Below are 27,984 nucleotides of genomic sequence, written 5' to 3'. Positions count from 1 at the left end.
GATATTCTAAAAATATTATATTTTGGAATTACTATTCTTTTATTCCTTAGTGTTAATAAAACATTATTTTTATTTGTTGGGTTTTAACAAAATATTTTTTTTTGTTTTTTAAGCAGTAATAAATATTATAATTGAAGATTAATTATTTTTTATTTTTTCTGATATTATTTTTTAATTTAAAAAAACATGGGTAATAAATTAATAATTACAACAGTTTATGATAAAATAAAACGAGAATTTATATCATCGTTTACAAACGCATTAAAGGTGGGAGGTCGGATGCAGCAGCTGCCCGCCAGCCATTTCCCAAACCAGTCCTCATTCCTCACCACATTTCACCCAAACTAATTTTTTTTGATATTTTATTATTTTATTTTATTGTTTTAATCTTAATCCCCACTTCCGCCGCGGCTTCGTCTCACACACTCTCTCTCTAAAATAATAATAAAATAATTTTAAAATATATATATATATATAAAGCGGTGGGAGCTCTATATAACTGATCTCCCGCAATCATCCACCGCTTTTCTACCTTCTCTTTATATAAATCCCCCTTCTGATTCTCCGCAACAAACTTTGGATCGAAGAAGAAGAAGAGAGGAAGAAAGATCAAAGATGGTTGAGACCAGGCGAAGCTCGTCTTCCTCGAAACGTCCGCTCTCTGCACCTCTCCCCAGCGGTAAACGATCCAAGGTCGGTTCAGTTTCTTCCCCCTGTTAGGGTTCCATTTCGTGATTTGTTTTGGTAATTTCTTTCGATTTGTGGAAATTCTGTGAGTTTTGATGCGGTTGCATGGCGTGTTAGGGGGCGCAGACGTCTTCGTCGACTAATAGGCCGCCCTGTACGCCGCCGGCCGAAACCCTAGGTGTGGCGAAGGAGGCGGGGTGCGAATCTCCCGGCCAGGAGGTTCGATCTCCCGATCCGCCTCGCGACGGTGGGCTGAAATCGCCCGATGGAGCCGATGCTGCTGTGCTGGAGAAATCGCCGGATGTGGAAGTGGAGGGCGAGGCCTTGGTGTCTCCGAGGTCTTTAGGTGTGATGTTTTGTCTTGCACATGCTCCCACTTAGCTGTGATGCTGTTCCTCTGTTATAGTTTTTGCTGATACTTGTTTTTTCTTACTTTCCGTGTGTTGGTCTTTAGGTGATTCAACCTTGGCGGCGGAGAAGACGAAGCCTGCTGCTTCAGCTCGCCCAAAGAAACGGCAGCTGAAGTCAAATTTCAAGGTCGCTTGGGGAAAGCTTCTTTCTCAGTGCAATCAGGTTGGTCGTTGTTTGATTTTTAGTCTTTCGTCACCCGCATCGGGTATATTTTTTGGAAAAGAAGAAAAAACGTATATACTTGGAATCCCACAGTATCATCCATTCAAGTTCCCGCGTGCACTTAGCAGTAGGATGGAATATTAAGGCTCTCATAGTAGATAATGGTTGGTCTGGAGTCTGGACTGAATTAATTGGTTTGAGTTCTATGTCGTTTAATTTTGAATCCTTGTTTGGGTAAGCATTTTTGAAAACACTAATGACTATTGTATAACGTGGTTTAGGTATTACTTGGCATGTGAATATGAGGTTCTTTGCTGAGTAAGTAGATTGAAGCCTGTAAGGGATATAAAATTTGGGAGCGGGCATGGGTGCTCAATGGGTACCACTTTTTCATGTAGGCGATAATGCAAAAGCTACTGGCAGCAAGTCAGTAGAGAAAAACCTGCCTAAGAATTACGATGGACATCAAGTATATGGAGAGTGCTGAGGGTTGCGGCAGGAGTTATTGGCAAGTGGCAGCAGAAAAAGAAAGCTTTTGAGTCTGCTTATGGATAAAATTGAGAGTAGAGGCTTATTTTACAGAGCTGCTTTTTATTTTATTTTATTTTCCTCCCGGTGATAGATGATCCCTACAAGAATGCCAATTTCCAAAGAAAATGGTCACTTGATCATGCCTTGATTCCGTAGTGATGGGTGGATAAAGTTGATAGTGTCTGTAGTGGTGTAGTGGCAGCGTATAATTAGGTATGGCTGCGTGGTTGTGGTTGTGGGTGTAGGGCAGAGGGAAACCCATCTTCTGGTTAGACTCTCTTTCTTGTAATTGCTGAGGGCCAATCTGCCTTATGAGATGATTGAGGCCTAGTTCTAGGCTCTAGCCCTCAAAACTGTTGCTTGGAGTGAGTTCTAGTCTCTGCATAATCTAGGTTGGGGATGCTTGATAATCAGAGGTTCATGACTAGCTTCTCAAAAGATTAGCATGGAGGCACCAAATGGATATTGTAGGGAGTACATGTAGAGCAGAGCCCTTGGTGGATGTTCTATTGGAAAAATGTTGTTGTTGCCCAAGGATCCTTGATTTAGAGCACCCTTGCAATTTAATGGCAAATGGAGTCTGGGATGGAGAGTAACACGGGTTGAGTTGTCAGTGCTACAAGTGTCATTACAATAAGGTGGCATGAATCATGTGGATTGAATTGGCTGTGGGAAGGGCACCATGTATTTTTCTACTCAATTGAGGCTTGAGCAATTAGGAAAATCTATATGCTACCTCACAAGGCAAATGCTCGTAGAGATATCATGGGAGAGTCTAAAAAATATTATGCAGTTCATGAGTTAATTTACAGTGCTGATATTTGGAGGCATCATGGAAAGCACTTTCGAAGAGAGATTATGAAGATTCATGTGTCTCCTGACTCTCCTCAATGAGGTTGGCATTGGGAGAGTCATGGCAATATTGGTATTTAGAGGAAGAGATTATGGAGACATGAATTGTTGGTTTGAAAGTGATCTAGTTTGTAATATGGGTATGGACGAATGCTCCATATCTCGAGCTTAGTATTTTGTCTTTTCTCATTCACCAACACAATGTTCTCACTTTTATTAAACTTACATTCCTCATATTCGGTTTTTGACTAGTTCAACTTAAAATTTTTGGGTTCTTAGGTGTTCCTCCGTTATTCAAACTTAATATTCATGGCTTCTTTTGTCTCATGCCTCAAGAAAATATCTTTTACAAAAAAATTCACCAAGGCATTTATTTTATTCTATTCTTTTTTTATTTTATGTGTGCGCTTTACCTGCTTGTCCATAATAAGAGCAAATAGGTAAGGTTTCAAAGGTAGATTTCAATGTTGATTATTGATGGAATCCAATTGTAATTGAAAAAGTCTTAATAAGTCTATCACACATTTCTGCTTGATGATACATAAGTGTCCCTAGTTTATGAGACTCCTTGTTTTGCAAGGGTTGGGAGAAGGCCTCAATTTTTTGCTTGGAAATTTTTTCACTTATTCCAACTGGTGTTGAATTTACATGTCATCTAGAAGCCCAAAGTTTTGTGACTGTTGAACTCTGCTAATCTCAAAGTGATGTCTTGGTTTACGACGACCAACTTTGGTACCACACGATTGCTGAATAGGTATCAGGTTTCTCAGGTGTTCCACTGTACCTAACCTTCAAATTGTGATCACATCTTGGAATATTTTGTTCTTTCTGATGACTTGGAAGCCTGCACAAGATTTATAAAACTCACGATTAGGGCAATCCAATCTTTCATGCGTTAGGTGGAAGTCTGTGTATTAGATGATGAAGAATTTACATGGCTTTAATTATGGCTTTCTTCGTTGGTAATGGGGTTTATTCTCTCCTTATTTTTGTTGACTATTTGTTTCTGCCATGGTTTTATTCAGGCAAAGGCCAAAATAATCTTTTTGCATTTGTAACCTGAACACCATTTCTGGATAAAATTGATTGATTTCAGCGTGTTCAAATTTGATAACCATGCTGTTGGGGATTGTCTGGGTCTAATGGATTGGCATTGGGATAGCTTGGTCTGATTGCAGCCCCAGACATTGTTAATCTTGAATGAGGAATTTTTTTTCATCTTTTTGTTAATCTTCAGATCTGATTTAGCATATTGACTGTCAGTTCTTCTCTGATTTCGTTCAACCATTCCTTGGTTAATGGTTTTCACATTTTTGTTTTAAAGCATCTTTACCAAGTAATTGTTTTATTTTGTAATTGCTTTATTTTCTTTTCATATGCAATGGGAGAATCTTTTATGTGAATGCATCTTGATCAATTATTATGTGTTGGTCTTTAATGCTTTCATGTTTTTTATTTTCTGCAGAATCCTCACATTGTTATGAGTGGTCCTGTTTTTACGGTTGGTCAAGGCCGTCAGTGCAACTTGTGGCTGAGAGATCTATACATAAGTAAATCTTTGTGTAATCTAAGGCCCACTGAACCGCGGGTATAATTTTCTGCAGTTACTGGCTTTGTTGTTTGTTGCATTGCAAATTTGTGTTAGCACTTATAATTTTCTTTTACTATGCTTAGAGGGGTGGTTCTCCTGGAACCTTACTTGAGATTACTGGGGGAAAAGGTGTCGTCCAAGTAAATGGCAAAGTTTATCCCAAAAACTCCATCATACCTCTGAATGGTGGCGATGAGGTGGTTTTCAGTTCATATGGCAGACATGCTTATGTATCCTTCTATTAACTATATTTCTGATCATACCAGCTTTATGTTTATTTAGTTTATTCTAGTTATTATCGCATTTATATTACTCCAATTGGTCTTAATATGCTGTCATCCCTCATAACTCCTTGGGAGAAGAAAGCAAGGTTCCTTTACATATTTATCAGATTTTCCAGCAACTTGTCACTGATGATCTGGCTGCTACTGGCATGCCACCTTCATTAAGCATATTAGAAGCCCATGGTACTCCAGTAAAAGGATTACGCTTGGAGGCAAGATCAGGGGATGCTTCAGCTGTTGCAGGAGCATCGATTTTAGCATCGTTGTCAAATCTCCGAAAAGAATTGTCTCTTCTTCCTACACCATCTAAAAATGAGGAAGACATGCAACAGGGTTCTGAAGTACCAACACTACCATCTGGGTGTGGTATATCCGATAATCATATTCTGGATTCTGAAAAGAAGGGAGCTTCTGACCCTGATGATAGGACCAGTGCTTTGGAAAGTGAGAAGGCCATTGTTCCATCTTCTGATGCTGTTGATGAAATTCCAAATGTTGATCCTGTTGGATTGGATGCTTCCGGGGATACTGATATTGGCAAGGGCTCTGGGGAAACTCGTGAATTGAGGCCCCTCCTGCAGATGCTTGCAGGATCCTCTGCTTCTGAATTGAACTTAAATGGCAGCATATCTAGAATCCTTGATGAGCAGCAGGGGGAACTCAGAAAACTTCTCATGGATCTGGATACTCCAGTTCAGGTATTGACAAGGCGCCAGGCATTTAAAGATGATTTAGAACAAGGAATCCTCAGTGCCAACAACATTGAAGTTTCATTTGAAAACTTCCCATATTATTTAAGGTTTGGAACTTCAGCCTCAAATGCTAGGCTTTTACTACTGTAGTTTCTTTTGTTAATTTTCTTTGCAACCTGCATGGCAGTATGTTGCAGTCTAGTCTCATGAATGGTCTTTTTTATATTAAATACTTATGAGAACATTTCAGTAATCTCATACTGGCGTGATAACATTATCTAGTTTTTTGCTATAAAATTCTTGCTTTTGCTCAGTGTAGTTTTTCTTTTCATTATTTTTATTCACATTTTTGTTGTTTTATTAGCCTCTCAAATATTGACATGTTTTTCACTTTTAGTCTCAAAGGTTTAATTATGAAAGCTAGTTTAGTGGTGTGCTATCTATCTTAATGCCTGTATATATTATAAATGCTCACATTTTGGTCTATAGCATAAATATTATAAATGGTACTGGATGTAGATGTTCAAACTGGATCATGTAAATTCAATATAGAAAAAATTTATACCTGTTAGGCCATTGAATTTCTTGATGCAGAGGGTGGACAAAAAACAAGCTAAAATCTGGAGTGTTATGAAATTTATTCTTAATAGTCCATGATGACAAAACAATACACAGAATGCACTTATAAATCTGATTTCTGATCAAATCCATCCCTCATTGGTTGTTTGAATTAATTGCGAACAACTTCAGGAATAAGATGATTGCATGCCTGATTATTTTTCATATTGGAAGTTGGTCGACTATGTAATTTTTTATAATAGAGTTACTAGTTTGTATTGGAAACTCCTGTTTGCTTCATTGGTGCCATTTGGTGGGGGAGAGGAGTTTAAATGGCAGTGGGAAAGAGAAGCTGAGGAAGTATAAAGGAGTTGATAGATTTGAAGGACAAGAAAGATCCTATCAGATTGATACTTTTGGTTGTAGCAGATGTGGATTGAGTAATGCTCTATACACTCGAGATGAATATATATTTTGATTTGACAAAGGAGTGCATATATATATTTTTGGATCTACTTCAACGCTGTGGGCTGTTCTGTTTTCTGCTGCATCAGCTTTTGCATTTGTACTTTCACTTTGTTGGTGGAGGGTTCCAAGTGATGGCTTGAGCATTTTCATTTGTGTGTGCGCAGATAATTTTTATGGAAAATTGTTTATTGTAGAAAAATGTTCCATAGTTTATATGATGTATTGTTAGTTTTTTTATTATAGATCATGGATTCATTATTATGGATTTATTAACTTACTAAAATTACTTGCTGGTTTGACCTTTACCCCTAGGCCCTCGCCCTTTTCTGCTCCAATACCCCAGTCTGGATTTCAAAACATTGCTTCTTATATAACTAAATTGATGATATGTAGATTATTTTGTGTAGAGGAAAAATGAAACAGGCTGAGAAAACTGTAGATTCTTGCTTGATTTATTCTTGAGTAGTGTATTGTATTTATACACAACAACTAGGTTATCTCCTACATTTTAGGAACATTTTTGAATATGTTTTGAAGATAAAATACAATAAGAATTAAAAAACTGCTGAGATATTTTGGATTATTCTGCTGCCTTTATCCCTTTATTCTTGGAGTTTTCTAATCTCCAAATCACCTTATCACTTTATCCTTTCATCTCCTATTTTCCAGCCATAAAATTAGGAGAACAATCCAGCTATTACTCGAGTCCTCCTTTGAGTAAACTGTTATTTTATTTCCACAATATCTTTGTGATATCTCCAACATTTTGCGTTACTTAACTAAATATATAGGATATGTTCATGCATAGAAATGGATGGAGTGGAGACTTTATCTAGCCAACCCCAGCCAATGGGATTAAGGTTTGTGATTTTTATTATTATTCATTGAACATTTCACTGTTAAAAAGGATTTTTTTTTGGCTGAGAAAATAGTTTCTACAGAATGTTTGATTATGATAGTAAAATGTACAATTTTTTACAATATTTACCATATTTTAAAACCAGTACTACAGTCCCGTTTTTGTCCCATCTACAATATTATTTGCTTCCCCAGCTGATTTAGGGTACTCCATGTTGAGGAAGGTATGAAATGCAGGACCTTTACCATTGATCACTATATTTGGGGAAAAAACATATTTGCTGCTTGTTTGATAACATTCAACAATGTCCAACTCCTTTGCATGTATGAAGTTATGCATTCTTGGTGGTTATGTATAAATGTTTATTGGGTGGTGTAGTTTTCCTTTTATATTTTAGTTTGTCTCATTTCTGGAATTGTCCAACATATTCACATTTTTTTTCTTATTTTTTTTTTATCTTTGTGGAAGCATGTAGTGTTTGAGCAGTAGTAGATTCATCTATATTGCTGGTTGTTAGTAGTAATGCTATTTGTATTGTTGTTTAGGCTGGTATAAGGTGGCTTTATTGTGTAAGATTGTAGTTTTGTGTTCTGCTGAAGTGGCACACTGTATATAAACACAGCTACGCTCCTCTTTGTATCTTTGATTCATTCTTGTTATTCAGTAAAAGATTTCCTGCGAGTTTTCTTTCTCTCTCGCATTCTGCCTTTCTCGTGCCCTTGGGTTTATTACATGGTATTAGAGCCATAGCTCTACCTCGATGGCTTCCAATCCAATTCTTAGCTCTTCTTCTCCACCACCTCGTTCTTCCTCTTCCTCGTCATCCACCTGGTAGTCAAATTTTGCGGCGGTGGCTAAGGCCTTTAGTTTTATTCCTATCAAGCTGGATTCCAGCAATTACATTTTCTAGAAGGCTCAAATACTTGCAACAGTTTGAGCCTTCGATCTGCTACCAATCCTCAATAAATCTCCGCCTCCAACGAAGTTTTTGATAGATCTAGAAGCAGGTGAAGCTGGATCTCCTGTGATCAACCCTGACTATCTGAATTGGATCAGATTTGATCAATTGCTGCTAGGATGGCTGTCTTCTACCATCGACAAGGAGGTGTTAGGTGATTCATTGTGAATCATTTGCCGAGGTATGGATTTCTTTGGAGAATCTTTATTCCCTTCAAACCATAGCTAAATCTTTTTAGTTGAAGTAGTAGTTAAGATCTATTAAGAAAGATTCACTTTCGGTGAATGGTTATATCCTAAAAATCAAAACTATAGGACATTCTCTTACAGCCATCGAAGAACCATTGAATGATAATGAAATTTTACTTGCAATTTTAAATGGTTTGGATCAGGAGTATGAAATTGTTGTTAGTTTAATCACATATCAAATGGATGATGTTGATTTAGAAAAGGTGCAATATCTATTGTTAATGCATGAGTAAGGCTAACAACTAAGAATTTGCCACCTTCCTCTACTATGAATGTTAATGTGGCATCATATGCATCACAGAATGGTAATGGTGTTTGTAATAATAGAGGTGGTTACGTACCAAGGGGTGGTGGTTATGGAAATAGAGGTGATAGAGGTCGGGGTAGAGCATCTAGTAGGAAGGTTTATTGTCAGTTATGTGGCAAACTGGGGCACTTTGCAGATAGATGTTATCATCGTTTTGATAGAAATTTTCAATGAACCTATAACCAAGGGTTTGGAAGGTCTAATGGTGGTGTTCAGTCAAATCCAAGAGCATTTATGGCTTCTCTTAGTGATTCTAATGGAGCCTGCATGAGTGACGTAGGTTCGGTACAAGGGGGCTTCCTATGGCAATTTTTCTCAACCACCTAAAAATCTAACTCAAACTTCTTTGCTAGATCCCTTGTGGTTTGTTAACTCTAGTGCCACAAATCACATCACCTCTAACCTCAACAATCTGTCACTACATGCTCCGTATAATAGGCAGACAAAGTGGCTATTAGGAATGGTAAGACACTGCCTATCTCTAATGTAGGGCTTGGTCAATTGTATACTCAAACAAATCCTAGTTCAATTATTTCATTGCCTAATGTTCTTCATGTTCCAAGTATGACGAAAAACCTAATTAGTGTTTCACAACTTATTCGTGATCACAATATTGTTGCTGAATTCCATGGTAATTCTTGTTTGATCAAGGACAAGGGTTCTGGGCTGGTGCTATTTCGGGGACACCTTAAGGATGGGCTCTATCGACTGATTCCAACATTTGTTCATGTTGTTCCCAGCACCTCGGCCTACTCCACCAAGCCTTTGTTTGATAGTGCTGATTTTCCTTTGAATAAATGTAATAGACAAACCTCATTTTGTCATGAGCTGTCAACTAGTGCAAATGTAGCCCAACATACTAATGTGTACCAACAATTGCATGCCAGATTAGGGCATCCATCTTCCAATGTATTGAAATCTATCTTGAATAAAATTCATGTTCCTTATTCACATTCAGATCTTTCCTTTTGTTCATGTAAACTTGGTAAATTGCATCAGTTTCCTTTTGCTGATTGCGAAATCAAATCAACTAAACCTTTGGAGTTGATATATTCAGACTTATGGGGTCCCTCACTTGACATGTCTATTGAAGGATACCGGTATTACATTGTTTTTGTGGATGCATATACTAGATACACTTGGCTATATTCTTTGAAGCTTAAGTTTGATGCTCATTCCACCTTTATAGTTTTCCACAAGTTTGCTGAGCTTTAATATCGGACTAAACTTAAAGTGTTGTGTTTGCCTAGAGTTTATGCAGTTGAAGATCAGTAAAATATTGGAGATGCATAGGCTAGAAGATTATATCAATTAGGGTTAAAATACCAAGTGTAATTATTTAGTATTTCGGGGGGCCTAATTGTAATATTTCAATAGTAGTTAGTTGTATTGAGGTGTCCGCCCTTTCTATAAATAAGAGGGCATGGGAGGCAGTCGAGATTCATTCCAAGGAGAGTTTCTATTTCATCTGTGATCGAGCGTTGGGTTTCATTCTTGAGAAAGAAAGGCCGAGTGTTTAGTCTTGTGTATTCTTGGGAGAATGAGTTGTGTGTACTCGGGGATATAGATGAGGGTTAGAAGCTTGATGTACTACTCGTTTTTTATCTGAATAAAGGCTGTTCTGTGTGTGGGTGTTGATTGTTGGACGTAGGTTTTCCAAAGGCATTCCGAACCAGGATAACTACCATCTCCTTGTTGGTTTGTTTTATCTTTCTGCAATTTCAGTTTGTCTGTTTTCTTAAATTGGTTTCTAAATTATGCGTGTGTGCAAGAATTCAAGTGGAATTCTCTTCAGTTTGGTCTTGTTTTGATAGCCCTAATATCAACATAAAGTCTTACAAATAGATAATGGGGGGGAATTTAAAGTCTTTTTACCCTATCTTTATAGCAATGGGATACAACCTCGGTTTACCTGGCCCCTATACTCAGCAACAGAATGGTGTGATCGAAAGAAAACATAGACACATAGTTGAAATGGGCCTCACCCTATTAGCTCATGCTCATATGCCATTAAAGTTTTGGGTGGAAGCCTTTCGGATTGCTGTCCATACAATTAACTTGTTACTAGCTTCTCCCATCAAGTGTAATACACCTTTTGACCTATTATACCACAAACCACCCAATTATTTCTTGCTACAACCATTTGGTTGTGCTTGTTTTCCCTACCTTAGACCCTATAACAAGCACAAGTTTGATTTCCATTTTGCCAAATGTGTCTTCCTGGGATATAGTCACACTCAAGCTGGTTATAAGTGTTTGCATCTATCGGGAAAGGTGTATGTCTCTAGACATGTACATTTTATAAATATATGAACTTGATTGGTTGGAAGTGGGTGTTCCGGGTAAAGTATAATTCTAATGGGTCTATTCTTAGACAGAAGGTTAGGTTGGTGGCCAAGGGTTTTCTTTAAAACCCTGGCGTGGACTATGCAAAAACTTTTAGTCCGGTTGTTAAGGCTCCAACTATTTGAGTGTTGCTCTCATTAGCAATGACTTTTGGCTGGAATATTCAACAAGTGAATGTAAATAATGCTTTCCTTAATGGTGATTTGACAAAAGAGGTGTTTATGGTTCAATGCGAGGGTTTTGTGAGTTCTCAGTTTCCCTCACGTGTTTGCAGATTGAGGAAGTCACTTGATGGCCTCAATCAAGCTCGTCGAGCTTGGTATACAAAGTTGAGAGTTGCATTACAGAGTTGGGGTTTTTCCAAGGCCATTTCTGATGCCTCTTTATTCATTAAGTGAGCCTCTGGTTATGTGTTGTTTGTTTTGGTCTATGTTGATGACATTTTTCTTACTGGTTTAGATCCCACAGCTCTTAAGTCTTGTATTCATGACTTGGATACCTACTTTGCCCTTAAGACTTTAGGATTAGTCAATTACTTCCTAGGGTTTGAGGCATACAGGGATGATAATGGTATATACTTGACTTAGTCTAAGTATACTTTTGATTTGTTGAGGAAAGCTGCAATGTAGGACTGTAAACCCTGTGATATACCTTTGGCTTTGGGTGTTTCTTTGACTGATGAGGGTGATTCATTTTCTAATCCGTCATTGTATAGGACTATGATTGGCTCGTTACAATAGATTGATTGGTTCGTCTAGTATCAATAGGCTCATCTAGTATCAATAGATTGATTGGTTTGCTTGTCTCTTCAGAAAAGGAAAAATATCTCCTGCAGTTGTTTCCCGAATCTGAGTGCAGATATTTTCATTTCACATTTTATCTTCATGTTCCTTTGGCACTTAAGTAGAACATGATATACACTGTTATTGTCTTCATGTTTCCTTTGGTTGGATTACATCTGAGGTTATAATTAGTGAAATCTTTTGTAAATTCGCTTTTTAATTCTGCCACAGTTCCCCTTTTCTCCTGTTCTTTTCTTTTCCCTTTTTTCTAAGTCAAGATAAAACTATTAAAAATGTATTGATGATGAAGCATGGACACTCCAAAATGAGTGCTATATCTGTATTAGTATTGGATCGGAATTGGTCATTGCACATGGCAAAACATTTGTCAAACAGGCAATGCAGTAAAATCTTTGTTCCAATGTTTCTTTTAATTCTTATTGTAAATATAAGATGTTAGGTGATGTTTTTTAAAGAATTCAATATATATAATGATGGTTTTATTTGAAGTGATGGATGTTTATTGACTACTAAAGTTAAATAGCTTATAGGTATTTGTGGTGTCATGGTATATGATTGATGCAGTGAGTTAAATTTTATTTTTATGTTGAGTGATATCCTTTACGTTGATTTAGTTTCATCTTTTTAATGTTTTGATGGTTTATTGATATTACATTGTATAGAACAACTAACAAATTACAATTTAGCGTATTGTTGCAGTATTTCTGCTCTCATTCTTCACAAACTTCTGTGTGCTTCATTTGTATAGCGCTTCTTGGGGCATCAAGGGCTACCATCAATTTAGACTTTCATAAGTAGAATAAATCAAAATAAAATTTATTTTGCATTCTTGCAGCTCTGTCTATTGTGGTTTTGAAACTTTAGTTGCCCTCTGTACCATGTATCTTTGTTTTCTTTATTGGTGAATGTGCCTCAAACCAAAGTTGTGCTCTGTTCACCATAATTAGAATGTGAAAAATCATAATCAATTTTGGACAAATACTCAAATGTTTTTTTTCTTGAAAACGTTATTCTGAATAGCATTGGTGCATTAATTAGCTTCTGGAGGAATTTACTTTAGGTGTAAGTTTATTTAATCTACTTCTGCTATTAATTGTTATGAGTTGATTCAACCATCTGTATCAATGATTTTTAAGTTTCTAGAAATGCTTTCATATAAGCATCTGTTCTTCCCTCCTTGACTTCTTGATCTTCATTATTTAAGATGATGTTTGGGACTTACATATTATTCTTGCATCATGACAGTGAGACCACAAAGAATGTTCTGGTCGCATCCACTTATGTACATTTGAAGTGCTGTAACTTTGCAAAGTACACATCTGATCTCCCTACCGTGTGTCCAAGAATACTGCTGTCTGGTCCTGCTGGTATAATCTAATTTCTGTTGCTATATTTTCTTCTCCCAGACCCCTCCCCCCATCCCCCGAAAAAGAGAGAATAGAGATAAATAAGTTTGTTCATGATGTTTCTCCTAAACTTATCTGTAGGTTCAGAGATATATCAGGAGACACTGACTAAGGCACTTGCCAAATATTTTGGTGCTCGACTTCTTGTAGTTGATTCCCTGCTACTGCCTGGTGTAAGCTTCTTCAATGTCTTTATTTCAGTAGCTCTTGCATAGGAGTATTGTATTTTATTTTTACCAGATTCATGTTACTTCGTAATCTTCTGATTTCATGCTAATGGTCTTTCAGAGCAATTTTTATGCGAAATAATTGACTGCATGCTTCTAATTTATGCAGGGTTCATTGCCAAAGGATTCTGATGCTGTGAAAGAGAGTTCACGACCTGAAAAAGCAAGTGTGTGCGCCAAGCGGGCTGGGCAGGCAGGTTCAGTACAGCCCAGAAAGCCAACTTCAAGTGTAGAGGCAGAGATAACTGGTGGGTCTACCTTAAGTTCTCAGGCACATCCTAAGCCTGAAGCATCTACTGCATCATCAAAGAAGTACACTTTCAAGAAAGGTATAATCCATTTCCAATTATTGCATTCATGAGGAACAGATAACAAGTTAGCTTACAGACTCAGGCTGGTTGTCTTCACCATTTTACAATCTTTTTCTGTTGAACTCCTTATCTTTGTTAACTCATGTAATTCTCAGTTACATCGGTGATTGCTATTTTTTCAGGTGATAGGGTTAAATTTGTGGGGTCCTTACAATCTGGATTTACTCCTCTGCATCCTCCTTTAAGGTATCTTGTCCAGTGCCACAAATAAAATTACAGTTGCTATAGGATGACTTAATTTTGATATATTCTTGTAAGCTTTATGTATTGTTTTATAATTTTATGGGAATAGCAGTTGAGTACGTCCATGACTTGACTTGTATTTCTACCCAGTAAGCAACTTATTTTTTTTTTTGCCTGAAAATAATGAACAACTTCTTGCAAGCTTTATTTAAGGTTGTATAATTACATAGGAATATCAGTAAGTACATCCATGACTTGACTTGCATATGTACCAAATAAACAACTTCCTGTATTGTTACAGAGATGTGAATCTGATTGGCAGCCTACCAGGGTTTTGCTGACAGGCTTTGGTCAGGGTCAGACTCAGATTGGCTGCTGGAGCCTCAGTTTTGTCTAGACATCATCATGATCTCTATGGCAACCCTTGATCTGACTACATAACTGGATGTCTGAGTCTTGAGCATGTAGTTTTTCACTTTTGGAAAGCTAGGGGTTAGGATTGTCCTAATTTTCTCAATGATCTGAAATAACATTGTTTTAAACTAAAAGCATCTGTTTTTTAAGAGGTAGGTGGAATAGATTAGCTGCATAATGTATAATGGTTGGCCACACCTCCTGGATTATAGAAGGTAAGCATGTGAGATTACCATTTCACTGCAATTATGCCATGCACAAGGGTCTATCAAGTGGAAACATGGGATCACAATGGAACACAAGCATCAGGCCAGTCCTTGCCCACTGAGTGCTTTGTTCGAATGACTTGGTTTATAAGCCATGGATGAGGGAGTGAACTCAATGAATTACTATTGGTCTTGTCTTTAAAGTCAAGGCTAAGGCTTATGAAATTGAACCAATTAATTATTATGGACCCTGCCTCTAGAGGCAAGATAAGGGCTTACTAAATTTGTTCAGTTGCAAGTGTATTGGGATATTTGGATATGCACATGGAAAATAGATACGGGTGAAGAACCTGTAGACAGTAAAATGCAATGCCCATTGCATGATATTTTAAGATAATCTGATTTTGTTTTTCAGAAATTACTTTAAATTAGATATAGCTTTGTGGTAAAAAGAGAGTTCTCACTTATCCATGTTAGCATTTTGAAAGTTCTCCTAGTATTAAACAAGTGCTTATTTTTCTTCAAATATTATTAAAAATTAGAGGATCCAATGTCCAAATCAGTAGGTGTTTGAGGCATATCTCTACTTTTACACTTGTCTTTTTCTGTGGACTAGAGTGCTCTAGGGAAATAGAAGAGTCTTGTGTAACATTGATCCAGAGTTCTCTCTTGGATACCGATCTATTCATTTGATATTAATCAATGAAGTTATATTCTTTAAAGATGTTAGTACTTTACCTTTCAATCTTTTATCTCTTATTCACTGTGAAAGATATTTGAAACTATGACAAGCTAAAAAATAGGAAACTATACTTTGAACTTTTCATGAAATTTTAGAAGCAGTATTCAGAGGGATGCCTAGGAATTATATTTGAGCTTTCTTTTGATGTTTCTTAAGCTAATCGGTGATTTTCTTGAAATATGTATCATTTTTAAGAAGCATGGTTTTAATTGGATTGGGCATTTAGTCTGGTTTGAAGAAATAACTTCTTTGTCTGTTTGTAAATGGCTTTATTGGATCTTTTTTCTTTAGTTCCATGCCCAACCTTACTAAGGAAGCAGCAAAATCACGCATCAAGTATCTTAAAATTTTAAGATGAAGGAGAAGGATGTTGAAATAGGTCTAACATGGGTAATTATTTTATTATTATTATTTTCACAAAAAGGATGGGTAGTTAAGACCTTTAAGAATAGCAATCAATGGTATGCCATACATCTTTACAAGCTTGGCAACCCTGCTTGATTTGATGTTGGCTATGTGTTGTTCCACATAGGAAACTAGGAAAAAGATTGAGAAAAATGAGACAATGCTGTAGTAACGTTTGTGGAAATCCCCATGTTCTCTTTCTTATACTAAACCTTTCTCCCATGAAGATGCAGCAAGGATGAATTTTTAGTGTGCTCAATGCATCTGGATGCAATTCATCATTGTAATTCATTATGTTTAGTTGATTGGAAAGAGAGTAGCTTGATATGTCTCAGTAAGTGTCAAGTGCATGACCCCTAAAGTGAACAATGTTGCCACCTTTCACACTAAGTGGCTATATCCACTGGTCAATTATTGCTGTTGATTATCTACAAATATAATTTTCATAATTAGACTAAAGCAAAGCATGCATGTGGTGGAGATCCTGAGTCTTTCCATTACAGTTGGAATACATCAATGATCTGCATTAAGTGCTTATCCCTTTGCCTTACTAATGGATAAACTCACAAAATATATCCAAGCAGAGGTGTGCCTTGCTGTATGCTATTTGCAGATGACTGTGTCTTGGTGGATGAGACAAAAGAAGGCATGAATACTAAGCTTGACAGATGGAGGAATACTTTCGAATCTAAATGTTTTAAGTTGAATGGATTGAAAATTGAATACATGGAATGTAATTTTTGTAAAAATACAAGTGTGGATGATGATGAAGGAGACGATGAAGATGGACAGTGGTGGGCGACAATAAAAAAGACAAAGAAGATGGATGGTTTTCTGGTCGACCAGGAAGATGTTCAATTTACTGTAGCTCTTTGATTTTACTTGAGGGATGAAGAAGATGGAATGTGGTGTTTTTGATTTGGGTGGAATGCGTTTTGTTTGATTTAGGCAGAAATGGAAAGAAATGACTGGAAAGGATTTTGAATTCCTTCCAGTTTTTTTTTTGGATATTTTTGAAATGTGTTTTGCTTTTTTGGAATGAGAATTGGGGGCCGAACAATTTCCATTTCAAAATTATGAAAACAAAATGGAAAAACTGGAAATGCAAATGATTTCAAACAGGCCCCGTTGTGTTGAATCTGGCAAAGTCTGCATCAAAACTCTATTTTCATAGTTGACTTGAAAACTTGTATTCTTTCAGAAAGTTTAGTTATATGTCCACTGATAAAAATATCTAGTTGAATGACCCATCATATCTGAACCAACTATATTGACTTGGTTGATGATTGTCGAGGTGTCAAATTTTGTTATACCCAGAATATATGATGCTTTGTCCTGCCTGAATGGTTTATTTGTGTGCATAGGCTGTATATGTATTTTGATAATTGACACAAAATTTGGCAGGACAGGTACAAGAGTTGTGTAGCTGCCTATGAATTGTTACTAGTTGCTATACTTACGAGTAAATACCAGGCAACTGTCCTGTTGATCTAAAATATATGCTTGGATAGGATGTAGATTGTTGTGCTATATTGTGTATATATTTGGAAAGGTTATATATCTGTGTGGATCTGTTTGCAGGGGTCCAACCTATGGTTATAGAGGCAAAGTTGTTCTGCTATTTGAAGAAAATGGTTCTTCCAAAATTGGGGTTCGATTTGATCGATCAATTCCAGACGGCAATGATCTTGGAGGACGTTGTGAGGAAGACCATGGATTCTTTTGTGCTGGTGACTTTTCAGCTCTGTTTCTCATCTGTTCTTTTGTCTTTAGTTTCATTTTGTGCTGCCTCTCAATTTTTTTCCTGCAAAATTCTTGCCTATTTTTGTTTCCATTCCCTGTTTCTGGTTGTTGGTAGTTTATTAATTTTATTTTATTTTTTGTTGCAGCTGACTTACTTCGCTTAGATGGATCAAATGCTGATGATGTTGACAAGCTTGCACTAAATGAACTCTTTGAGGTAGATGATGGTCCGCTATCTTTTATATGCAAGGATAAATCTACATTCTTCATTCTTTTATGTTCCTGTTGTATATATCGGATAACAAGTCTTGTTATGTATTTAATTATGACAATCTAGCTGTGTTATTTTGAAGGTTGCCTTGAATGAGAGTAAAAAGGCTCCACTAATAATATTCCTGAAAGACATAGAGAAGTCAATTGTTGGGAATCTAGAGGCATATGCAACCTTCAAGAGTCAGCTGGAAAATATGCCAGAGAATGTAGTTGTCATTGCTTCCCATACCCAGATGGATAACCGCAAGGAGAAAGTATGAACTTGACATTGTGGAATTAGTTTTTGTTTAGTATTTTACATATCCAAGATGGTACATAATCTGTGCATATTCTTCAGTCCCAACCAGGTGGACTTCTGTTTACGAAGTTTGGGAGCAACCAAACTGCATTGCTTGACTTGGCCTTTCCGGTATGTTAAATTCAGCTTCCCTGTGTGTGCTTGCATGTCTTAACATTTTTCTGTTGCTACATCATTCAACTCCATTCAGATTTGTGCTTCCGTGGGCTAAATTATTCAGCAACATTTTCATTTGTTTTATAGTTAATGAAATTGGATCTCGCTTAAGATCAGAGCTCATACTTGTGATTTGGTGTTGATTTTATGCTTATGTGGCCATTCTTGCTCACAAATTTATATTTTACTAATTTCTGCAATCTGGATGAAGTTTCAATTGTTACCAGTGTTTGTAGCTGCGTTAATACTAGCTAAATCTAATTGTTCTGTTTTGTGATGAAATATGGGGTTTTAATAATTGATTGATTCAACTTAACCTACATTTTAACTTCCTCTTCTTCGGCAGCAAACCTTTATAATTGCATTCTTACTTGATATATCTCTAAATCCTGTGCTCAGAATTATGTATTTTGTTATCTGCTTCAGCCAGTTTTGTACAACTTGCTATATATTTAACATGGTGTGTGTCAGGCCAATGTATTAGTTTCTTAACCTCTCGTTTGGCAGTAAGGGTATGGAATGGAATTGGATGGAATCAGGTTTACCTTGTTTGAGAGGAATATTAATAATATAATGGAATTGGATGAAAAGGGTTTCCATGCAATCTCTTGAAAAGCCCCATATCTTGTCTCCCCCAATTTGGGGGAGAATGGATGAAAAGGAAGTGGGGGGAAAATTTTTAATATTGTATATGGACAAAAGTAGTTGCAATATTTATATATCCATCTCTTCTATATATCCAGTATGAGGGTATATTTGTCATTTTCTGGTTAATAATTTTCCATTCCATCCATTTCCATAGCTATCTTAAACAAGGAGAAAGTACATCCCATTACTTTCCATCCCCTCGTCTCTCAAACGAGGAGAAAAGATTTTCCATTCCATTCCACATATTTTCAGTCCATTCCATTCTCTTCATAATTAAATATCTCCCAAACATACCATGTTGCTGTTCAGGATAACCTTGGTAGACTACATGATAGAAGCAAAGAAATACCTAAAACCATGAAGCAGCTCACCCGTCTTTTCCCTAATAAAGTGACTATTCAGATACCTCAGGTATTGAGTCCACATCATTGAATGGTTTGGTAGTTTTTTTGTGATCATTTGAGTAAAACGGTTGACTTCTCTCCCCCCCCCAACTGTGGCAGGATGAAGCTTTACTTTCGGACTGGAAACAACAATTGGATCGGGATATTGAGACCTTAAAATCTCAGTCTAACATGGTTAACATCCGCTCTGTGAGTAAAATCACCTTTTGTCTGAGAATTGTTTCTTTCAATTTAATTTTCCATTTTTGTTTTTCAGTTTTGTGTATATGTCATTCTTTGAGTTTTTGTTTGAAAATCTACTTAAGAGTAGTATGAGGTGAGATGCCTGAATGTGACTTACCTGTGAGGTGGGGAGATCTTGTACCTCATAGTTTATGTTCACAAGGTATTTAGATTCTCCACAAAGTGCCATGCTGTGCTTTGGCTGTATAATTGAATTGCTGTTGCCTCTCTCTCTCACATGCGCGCGCGCAGAGTCTGATAAGCTGCCAGTCAAAGGGTGGTGGGTTAGGATGAAATAAAGTGCTCAGCTGTCATATAGTATGATAAAATTAAAGTACTATACTAACTCATTTTGTTATATTGATGCTGAATTGAACAAGCTTGTGCTGAATCCTGTTGATTGTGGAATATGGATTATGAATTTGATAGCTAGTTGTCTCAATTGTTAAGTTTTATGCTCCTAGTATCTAAGACCAATTTCTGGATTTCAGGTTCTTAACCAGAATTGCCTGGAATGCTATGACCTTGAAACACTGTGCTTAAAGGATCAAGCCTTGACAAGTGAAAGTCTGTACCGTGATGAATTATTTTCCATTCTACAGTTTTGATTTATGGATTCTTTTTGATTTATTTATGTTTTCTTCCTCTTTTGAATAGCTGTGGAGAAAATTGTTGGCTGGGCTTTGAGTCATCATTTTATGCGTCACTCCGAAGTATCAGTTGAAGATGGCAAACTCACAATTTCCAGTGAAAGGTTGCCATTATTTTCAACTATATCGTCAATATGTTGTAATAGTAAGAAAAAGCTGATTTGGCGTGGTTCTCTCTGTGTCTTGATGTTAACAATGTCCCGTGTCTTGAATTTTGCAGTGTTAGGTATGGGATCGACATTCTACAAGGAATTCAAAATGAAACCAAGAGTCTGAAGAAATCTCTCAAGGTAACATTGATTGCACAGTTGCTTGATAATTCTTTTTTCTTTCTTGCTTTCTTTTTTGTTTGGTCTTTTTTTTTTTTGGGGGGGGGGGGGGGTTGTTGTGATTAAATGCAGCAAAATTTTGTTTGTTGCTCTTGCTCTTGCAATGTGACTCTTTAAGGTTTTTTTCAGGATGTGGTTACTGAGAATGAATTTGAGAAGAGGCTCCTTGCTGATGTAATTCCATCTAGTGATATTGGGGTTACCTTTGATGACATTGGAGCCCTAGAGAAAGTGAAAGATACATTGAAGGAATTAGTTATGCTGCCTTTGCAGAGGCCTGAATTATTTTTGAAAGGACAACTGACAAAGGTTAAATTGCACAATCATTTACAAACTTTCCTTGAATCATAATCAAGTTTCCTTCTGTAAATCAGTCATGAGTTCGAGATATTTTCTCATTTTTTTCCGCTTTTAATGAGCTATTCTCGTTTCAGCCTTGCAAGGGAATATTGCTTTTTGGGCCACCTGGAACTGGTAAGACAATGCTCGCAAAAGCTGTTGCAACTGAGGCTGGTGCTAACTTTATTAACATATCAATGTCTAGCATTACTTCGAAGGTACTTATTTTTGTCATTTTTACTTTGCAACATGTTTTGTTTGTACTTCTGTCAGCATGATAACTGGAAAATTTGTATTTCTTGCAGTGGTTTGGAGAAGGAGAAAAATATGTCAAAGCAGTCTTCAGTCTGGCTAGTAAAATTGCTCCTAGCGTTATTTTTGTTGATGAGGTTGGCTGATTTTTCTGTTGAATGGTCACAAGTTTTTTTGTTCTCTTTTGACTGTCTCTTTCCTGTTTATGGTATTGGTTTCTGGTCTGTTAACATCTGCGTTGCTCACTGATGATAAAAGTTTCTTTGTTCTAATTTTCAAGTGCTTAACTTATTTCTCTTCTTCATTTGTTGAACTCTCTCCTCTCTTCATTCTTCTTTTAGGTTGACAGCATGTTAGGGAGACGTGAAAATCCTGGAGAACATGAAGCAATGCGCAAGATGAAGAATGAGTTCATGGTGAACTGGGATGGCCTGCGTACAAAGGATAAGGAACGCGTGTTGGTTCTTGCTGCCACCAATAGGCCCTTTGACCTTGATGAGGCTGTCATCAGGAGACTTCCCCGGAGGTTAAAATTATGCTATTATGTTGTTTTGTTACTTATCATACTAAGTCTCTTTAGTCAATGATTGGACCTACAATCTATTTCATGCCAGGTTGATGGTAAACTTGCCAGATGCACCAAACAGAGAGAAAATTTTGAGAGTTATATTGGCCAAAGAAGAATTGGCACCTGATGTTGATCTTGAAGTAGTTGCTAATATGACTGATGGGTATTCAGGAAGTGACTTAAAGGTTGCTTCCTAATTGTTTATGATTATTTATTATTTTTCTGGAAAGTGTAATTTTTTTTCCTATTTTTAGTCAATCATCTCTTGCTAGATATTTGATTTTTCTCCCTGCCAATATTCTGTACTCATGATAAAAGTTTCCTTGCAGAATCTGTGTGTGACAGCAGCGCATTGTCCAATAAGAGAGATTTTAGAGAAGGAAAAGAAGGTTAGATTTAGATGAATATCTGGTTTATTGACTTGAAATTTTTACAGATCCTTTTCACATGTCTTTACAAGTTCTTTTGCTCCCCCCTCCCCCACCCACACGGTATTGTCTATCTTTTTGGGCTGTGTCTGTTCTCTTACCCACTTGTGCAATTTTATCAGTTGGAAGTCTTGTTTTTCATCCTTTTTTCCTTGTCTGTGTTGCTGTTTACCATGTTAATTAATTTCTTTTTTTTTTCCTTTTTTCTTTTTTTGTGTGTTGCTGTCTACCTCTTCAATATTCCAAATTGAAAATTTCCACAACCACTCAAAGCCTATACATTTTTAGTGAATTATACATTCTGCTGGAGTGAATTATCCAAGTCGTATGATGTGGCACAAATGTTTTTGCACAAGTGATTCAGAAATGTAGATTATGGTCCATGTTTCCTCCCCCTATAATATACTAATAGAAGTATGGAAATGCATGATAGGGGAGGGAATTTTTGGGTTAATGAAATTATGTAATGTGATCTTTAAATCAAGTAGCATGCCAGATGAGTGGAGGAAGAGCACTTTAGTTCCTACGAACAAGAATAAAGAGAAAAATCAAGGTATTTGAAAACTTTCATGCTTGGTAGGTCCAACAATGAAAGTTATATATTTGTTGAGGTGTCTACTGGGAAAGGTATAGAAATAAAGAAAAGGATCTACATATGGTGTTTATAGATCAAGAAAAAGCTTGTGACAAAGTTCTAGAGAAGTCTTATGGTGGGTTTTAGAGAAGAAAATAGTTTGAATTGTTTACATACAAGTTATTAAAAACATGTATCATTGTGCAGAAACATGTGTTCGAACATGTGGAGTAGATAATGAGGCTTTCCCAATTACAATGAGATTAAATCAAGTATTTGCATTAAGTCTTTACCTAGTTGCCCTAGTAGTGGATGAACTCGCTAAACATGTTTAGGTAGAGGAGCCATGGTGTATGCAATCTATAGATGACATAGTGCTGGTGGATGGCACAAAAGAAGGTGTGAATATTAAGCTCGAGATATGGAGGAGATTGAAAACCTTAGTCTAAAATATGTGTGGATGATGTTATGGGAAAATTTGAAGATCAAATCATACTGAAAGACTAATTTGAATATCTTGGATCAATCATCCAAAAAGATGGGGAGATTAATGAGGATGTTATCCATAGAATTAAGGCAGATGGTTAAAATGGAAAATTGCATCTGATTTTTTATGTGATGGTAAAATTCCATTAAAGCTAAAAGGGAAATTTCATAAAAAAAACTAGCAAATGTTGGACAACAAAGTACCAATATGTGCAAAATATGAGCCTAATCAAGAAATGATATTAAGATGGATGTGCAACTATACAAGAAAGATCAAAGGGAATAAGGTTACACGTAATAAGATTGGAGATCTCTTATTGAAGATATGACGTGAGACATGATTAAAATGATTTGGTCATATAAGAAGAAGACCACTACAGAGGCATTTGTCAGGAGAGTTGATGGAATGGAACATGTGGTTAGGAAAAGTGGTAGAGGAGGATTAAAAAAGATTTGGTGGAAGACACTTAGGTTTCATATTAAATATATATGGGCCTTGCAAAAGATAAGGCAATGGATTGATGAATGGAAATTCAGGATTCATGTAGTCGACCTGCACATAGTGGTATAAAAGCTTGATATGTTATTGTTCCTCCACTGACACACCCCCCCTCCCCCAAAAAACACCACAAGCCGTGTTCCCATTAGGTGGAGTGGGTCAGGTATATGAATTTTAAGACCCCCCCCCCCCCCCCACCCCCCCCCCCCCAAAAAAAAAAAAAGAAAGAAAGAAAGAAAAAGAAAATAGAAAATACTGGATATTATTTGTTTTCACATTTTGGTTTTGGGTTGAGGGGAGGAAACCATGGGCCAGAACTTACATTTGTTTGTTAGCCTGATCCTTTAATGAAATTGTTAATTTAGTGAAGGTAACCACTGCCCTAAGTTCTTTTTTTGTACGCGCACACCCCCCGTGGGGCCCCTTAAAAAAAAAAAACTCCCTTTTTTGCATTGGCCTGCTGAGTAGCAGGCAGGGTCTTTGTTTAGGGGGTACCATTTTCTTGGATGGTCCTCTGTACCTACATTGTTGCTAAGTAACTGGTTTTTTCTCACTATGGTTAGGGGTTTTATTTTGGAAGAATTAGTCCTTATCATGCAAAGATGCATTTCTCTTCTGCTTTGCTTCTTCCATATCTTTTCATTCAATTGTTGCACACTGTTTTAATTTTCTTAATCTTGTGTTTCCAAATCAGCTCAATCTTGCCTCTCCGTCCTTTTCTGGTTTCCTTTCTCTCTAAATTTTGCTGTAATAGGTCGTGAACTGGGGCATTAAAGCAATTGCCTTTTTACCCTAATTCTTCATGAGCAATTGCCTTGTTTTGCTCATGTCATTTTAGTGCTTGAGTTGGTTTGGATACGAGACAGCCAATTGTTCACATATTCTTCTGATTATGAAGAATGTTCTTTAGTGTAAATGACTATTTTCTCCTGTAGCTAGCTAATCTTATAATATATTTTCTTAACTTCAGGAAAAAGCTTTAGCATTTGAAGAGAACAGACCTTTGCCTGCACTACATAGCAGTGCAGACATCCGTCCTTTATGCTTGGAGGATTTCAAATATGCACATGAACAGGTATGACTATTGGAATGGGAGAACCACAAGCTAACAGCTATTACATTTAATTTCCATATGTTTTGTGTATGCAGTATACTAGGAATACGAATACCATGATGGATGATATATAATTTGTTGGTTCTGATTGCTTGAAATAAGTGAACTCTTGAGAAAAATGGAGATGTTCTGCATGTATAACTCGACAAACTATATAATTTTTTGCCTCTCCTTTAATCACTCAAATCAGGAATTATTTTCTCTGCTAGACCTTACTTCAATCTCATTTTTCGTATTTCTATCCATGTTCGACTTTGTTAGGTGTGCTCAATTTTCAAAACTTATTGACAAAATGACATTTTCTAGAACGTTTTATTATGGCACAGAATATTGGAAATTTTCACTTGCTTGGTGATTGAGCTGAATACATGTAAAGCTGAAAGGATTTTAATTTTTAATAGCATGATTTTTGCCACCCTTTTGTTGATCTGCCACAAAATGAGAAAGCACTACTTTTCTTGTTACTCTTGTTTTTGTAGTTTATTTTCATTTCAGCTGATATTAGCTATGTTTTCAATTATAACCAAAGTTGAGGCTATTCGTGTACTCAATTGAGTTTCACTTGAAATATGTATGGGGTAGATTTGATGACAGTAGCCATACATATGCTTGTGTTCTTGTTACTGAGCAATTACTTTTGACTGAGGTGAATTGGTGATCCATGTTTGAATTTAAAATATACTTTATTTTGTTCTTCACACTACTGAGCAACTATGTTCTTTTGGCTTTAGTAGTTTTAGATAGTTCCAACAATAACATTCTCATTTGATACTAATCAGTGTAGCCTTTTGTGACCTAATGGGGTCAAGCTTGGTGTGGCTGGGGCTTTAGCTTGTCAAGGAAATATAACTTGACCTTTTGACTATGGCAATTGAGCTTATTATCCCAAGTTTGAATTACCAAAGGAGGGATACTTCAGATGCTGATGTGTCCATATTCCTATTGATGTAACCATGCATGCTTGTTTGGGGTTAAATATCTGTACATCTGGTGCAATTTGGAAATATCGTTCTGTCTTGAAGAAGTATTAAGGCAGGGCTTTATTTGGCAATTTGGAAAGATCTCCTTTTCCATTGTGATTCATTTGTGGAATGGGGCCAGGCTCGTGCCATTTATATCTGAAAGTGGCATCTAAGGCTATGCTTGCTGTCTCTAGTGAAGTCCAAATTAACTATTGATTATGTGACAAAGTTGAGTTGTGTCATGACTAATGTGTGGGCTCACTGGTCTGAAAAGGAAAATTTTCAAGGCATCAAACTGGATAAACAAGGGATATTTTTTTAAAACAACTCAAGATTAGCCAATTGGATCAACCAAAATCTGCATGTATGGTGGACTTGGCTAATTATAGTTAGAACACAGAATGGAAAAATCCAATTCTTGTTTGGAGTTTCAGGCGTCACAGCCATATTTATACCCATCACATATTGTGGTTATCCTTATCCAGTTTTTAACATTCCAATGTCTCTTGTGCATATAAAGCCATAACTGATTCTGGCATATCCTTGTCTGGTTTTTGGCTTTGTAAATCATGTGTTACGGGAGCATACATAGGGACATGAATGTACACATGTTTGGTGGATATTTTGTACTTGATTTGGATGATGTAAAATAAAATTAGGGAGCATCAAACCTAATTGTATTTTATTTGCAAATGCAGGTCTGTGCAAGTGTGTCTTCGGAGTCCGCAAATATGAGTGAGCTTCTTCAGTGGAACGATCTATATGGAGAAGGTGGATCCAGGAAGAAAAAATCCCTCAGCTACTTCATGTAGATGAGGTATTTTGAGTGTATAGAAAAAAGTTCCCTGTTTAGTTTGCAGTTCCTTTTTAAACTAGCAAAGCCTCTTTAGGTAATTTCCCGAAACCTATTCCCTATGTAGGCCCTGATGTATCATATCTAGTTCAGGGATTTGCTCCACCGTCCCCTGTAAATTACAAAATATATTTGCCTGGGTTTATTTTATACCAATTTTCTTTTCTCGGTTTTGGCTACTCAAAGGCCACTTTCTTTGTACATACAATTTGATTAATTTAATAAGGAACCTCAATTTTGATATTTCTTGGAGCCCATCTTTTCCCTGAAACTGGATTAAGGGTCAAAATATTTGTTGCAAATAAAACAAAATAAAAGAATAGATTAGATCAGCTGCTGCTGCTGCTGCTGTTGATTGATCTAAACGAAAAATTGAAAAGTTGTTTGTTTAGGCAACTGACCTCCTGTTAAGGTAATTGCAGTTTGCACCACATGGACATGGATATGTTACTCTTTTTGGTGGTACTACTAGTCTGTATAGTCCCTCTATTTTTGTTTACGTTCTTCTGGCATAAGGGTCACTCGTGTTTAGAGCTTTTTCTGTGTGTTTATGTAGATACGTGTTTTCTTTATTGTTTTTTTTTTTAATGCTTGGTAAATGTATTTTGATACGTATTGTGACGGAGGTGGCTGATCCCCAAGACCTGAACAGAGAATGGAAGTGTGTATATATGTTTGATTAGTGTGGTGTTTCAATTGAATATATAACAAAGAGAGTGGGTGAATGTGCTGTCTCACTTTTTAATATAACAAAGAGAGTGGGTGAATGTGCTGTCTCACTTTTTATTGGCTAAGTGGGGAAAGTGCCTTTATATATTTGGTGGGCGTGGGCAGATGATAGGCTGGCTGTTCTCGTCTTTCTAGTTCTAGGAATTAATAATGCTGCGTTGGAGATATGGAGTTCGGGGGGAGGATCTTACCCTTATCCTTTATATTTTGGATGGATGTTTGATGAGAAAACTAAGAGAACTGGTTAATTCTTATCTTTTATATTTGATAGTATTTGTTAAAATAATTAAGATGAGAGACTATCAAGGTAAAATTGAAATATTTTTTAGATCAAGATATAAGATAATCAAAATAAGTCTAAGAAGTATTTTAAGATTTTTATGAAATTATTTATTAAATTTTTTAAAATGTACTAATAGATATAAATATTATTTTTATTTATTTATAAAGACTAAAATATGTTTACCTTGAGATAGAAGAGAGATAAGCATATTTAAAAAAATTAAAATAAAAAATTACTTGACTTTTTTTTTTTTTAAATATCATTAGATAAATTTAATAAATATGTTAAAAAGGATAAACATTTAAAATGCTTACATTTTTTGTTTCATATCTTAATTAATAAACACAAACTTAAAAAACTCTTCTAACCTTTTCTCGTTTTTGGTATTTATCTCCATTCCCTTCATTCAATTCAAATAGAGCCCAAGGGAGTAGGACGAAGGTTTTACTATCAGCCAAACATT

At 36.4% G+C, this 27,984-nt stretch overlaps 1 protein-coding gene across 3 annotated transcripts; it reads left to right on the top strand.

Moving 5' to 3' along the window:
• The first annotated feature begins 498 nt into the window (after positions 1 to 498).
• Positions 499 to 26,752, top strand: LOC127800822 (uncharacterized). 3 transcript variants are annotated; one of them, XM_052335666.1, is made up of 28 exons: positions 499 to 693; positions 814 to 1,033; positions 1,142 to 1,260; positions 4,109 to 4,231; positions 4,318 to 4,464; positions 4,626 to 5,317; positions 7,028 to 7,096; positions 13,003 to 13,124; positions 13,245 to 13,336; positions 13,500 to 13,719; positions 13,884 to 13,947; positions 17,293 to 17,441; positions 17,601 to 17,671; positions 17,808 to 17,981; positions 18,065 to 18,136; positions 19,139 to 19,240; positions 19,333 to 19,422; positions 19,947 to 20,022; positions 20,113 to 20,209; positions 20,326 to 20,395; positions 20,564 to 20,743; positions 20,869 to 20,991; positions 21,079 to 21,162; positions 21,367 to 21,551; positions 21,640 to 21,778; positions 21,923 to 21,982; positions 24,551 to 24,655; positions 26,355 to 26,752. In XM_052335666.1, the coding sequence occupies exons 1-28, from the start codon at positions 616 to 618 to the stop codon at positions 26,466 to 26,468; spliced, it is 3,837 nt and encodes a 1,278-aa protein (XP_052191626.1). In that variant the 5' UTR covers positions 499 to 615; the 3' UTR covers positions 26,469 to 26,752. The 3 variants fall into 3 exon arrangements, with proteins under 3 accessions (XP_052191626.1, XP_052191618.1, XP_052191633.1); XM_052335658.1 differs by having other exon boundaries at positions 805 to 1,033; XM_052335673.1 differs by lacking the exon at positions 7,028 to 7,096 and having other exon boundaries at positions 500 to 693; positions 805 to 1,033.
• Positions 26,753 to 27,984: the final 1,232 nt, after the last annotated feature.

This window comes from Diospyros lotus, chromosome 1 (assembly GCF_014633365.1).
Source record: "Diospyros lotus cultivar Yz01 chromosome 1, ASM1463336v1, whole genome shotgun sequence".
In the NCBI taxonomy this organism is placed as follows: domain Eukaryota; kingdom Viridiplantae; phylum Streptophyta; class Magnoliopsida; order Ericales; family Ebenaceae; genus Diospyros; species Diospyros lotus.
This window is presented reverse-complemented; position numbering and strand designations above follow the sequence as displayed.

Coding starts and splice junctions, on each gene's coding strand:
- LOC127800822 (XM_052335658.1), top strand. CDS start 616: ATGGTTGAGACCAGGCGAAGCTCGTCTTCCTCGAAACGTCCGCTCTCT. Junction 5,318..7,027: donor AACTTCCCATATTATTTAAG/GTTTGGAACTTC, acceptor CTAAATATATAG/GATATGTTCATGCATAGAAA. Junction 19,423..19,946: donor ACATGGTTAACATCCGCTCT/GTGAGTAAAATC, acceptor TCTGGATTTCAG/GTTCTTAACCAGAATTGCCT.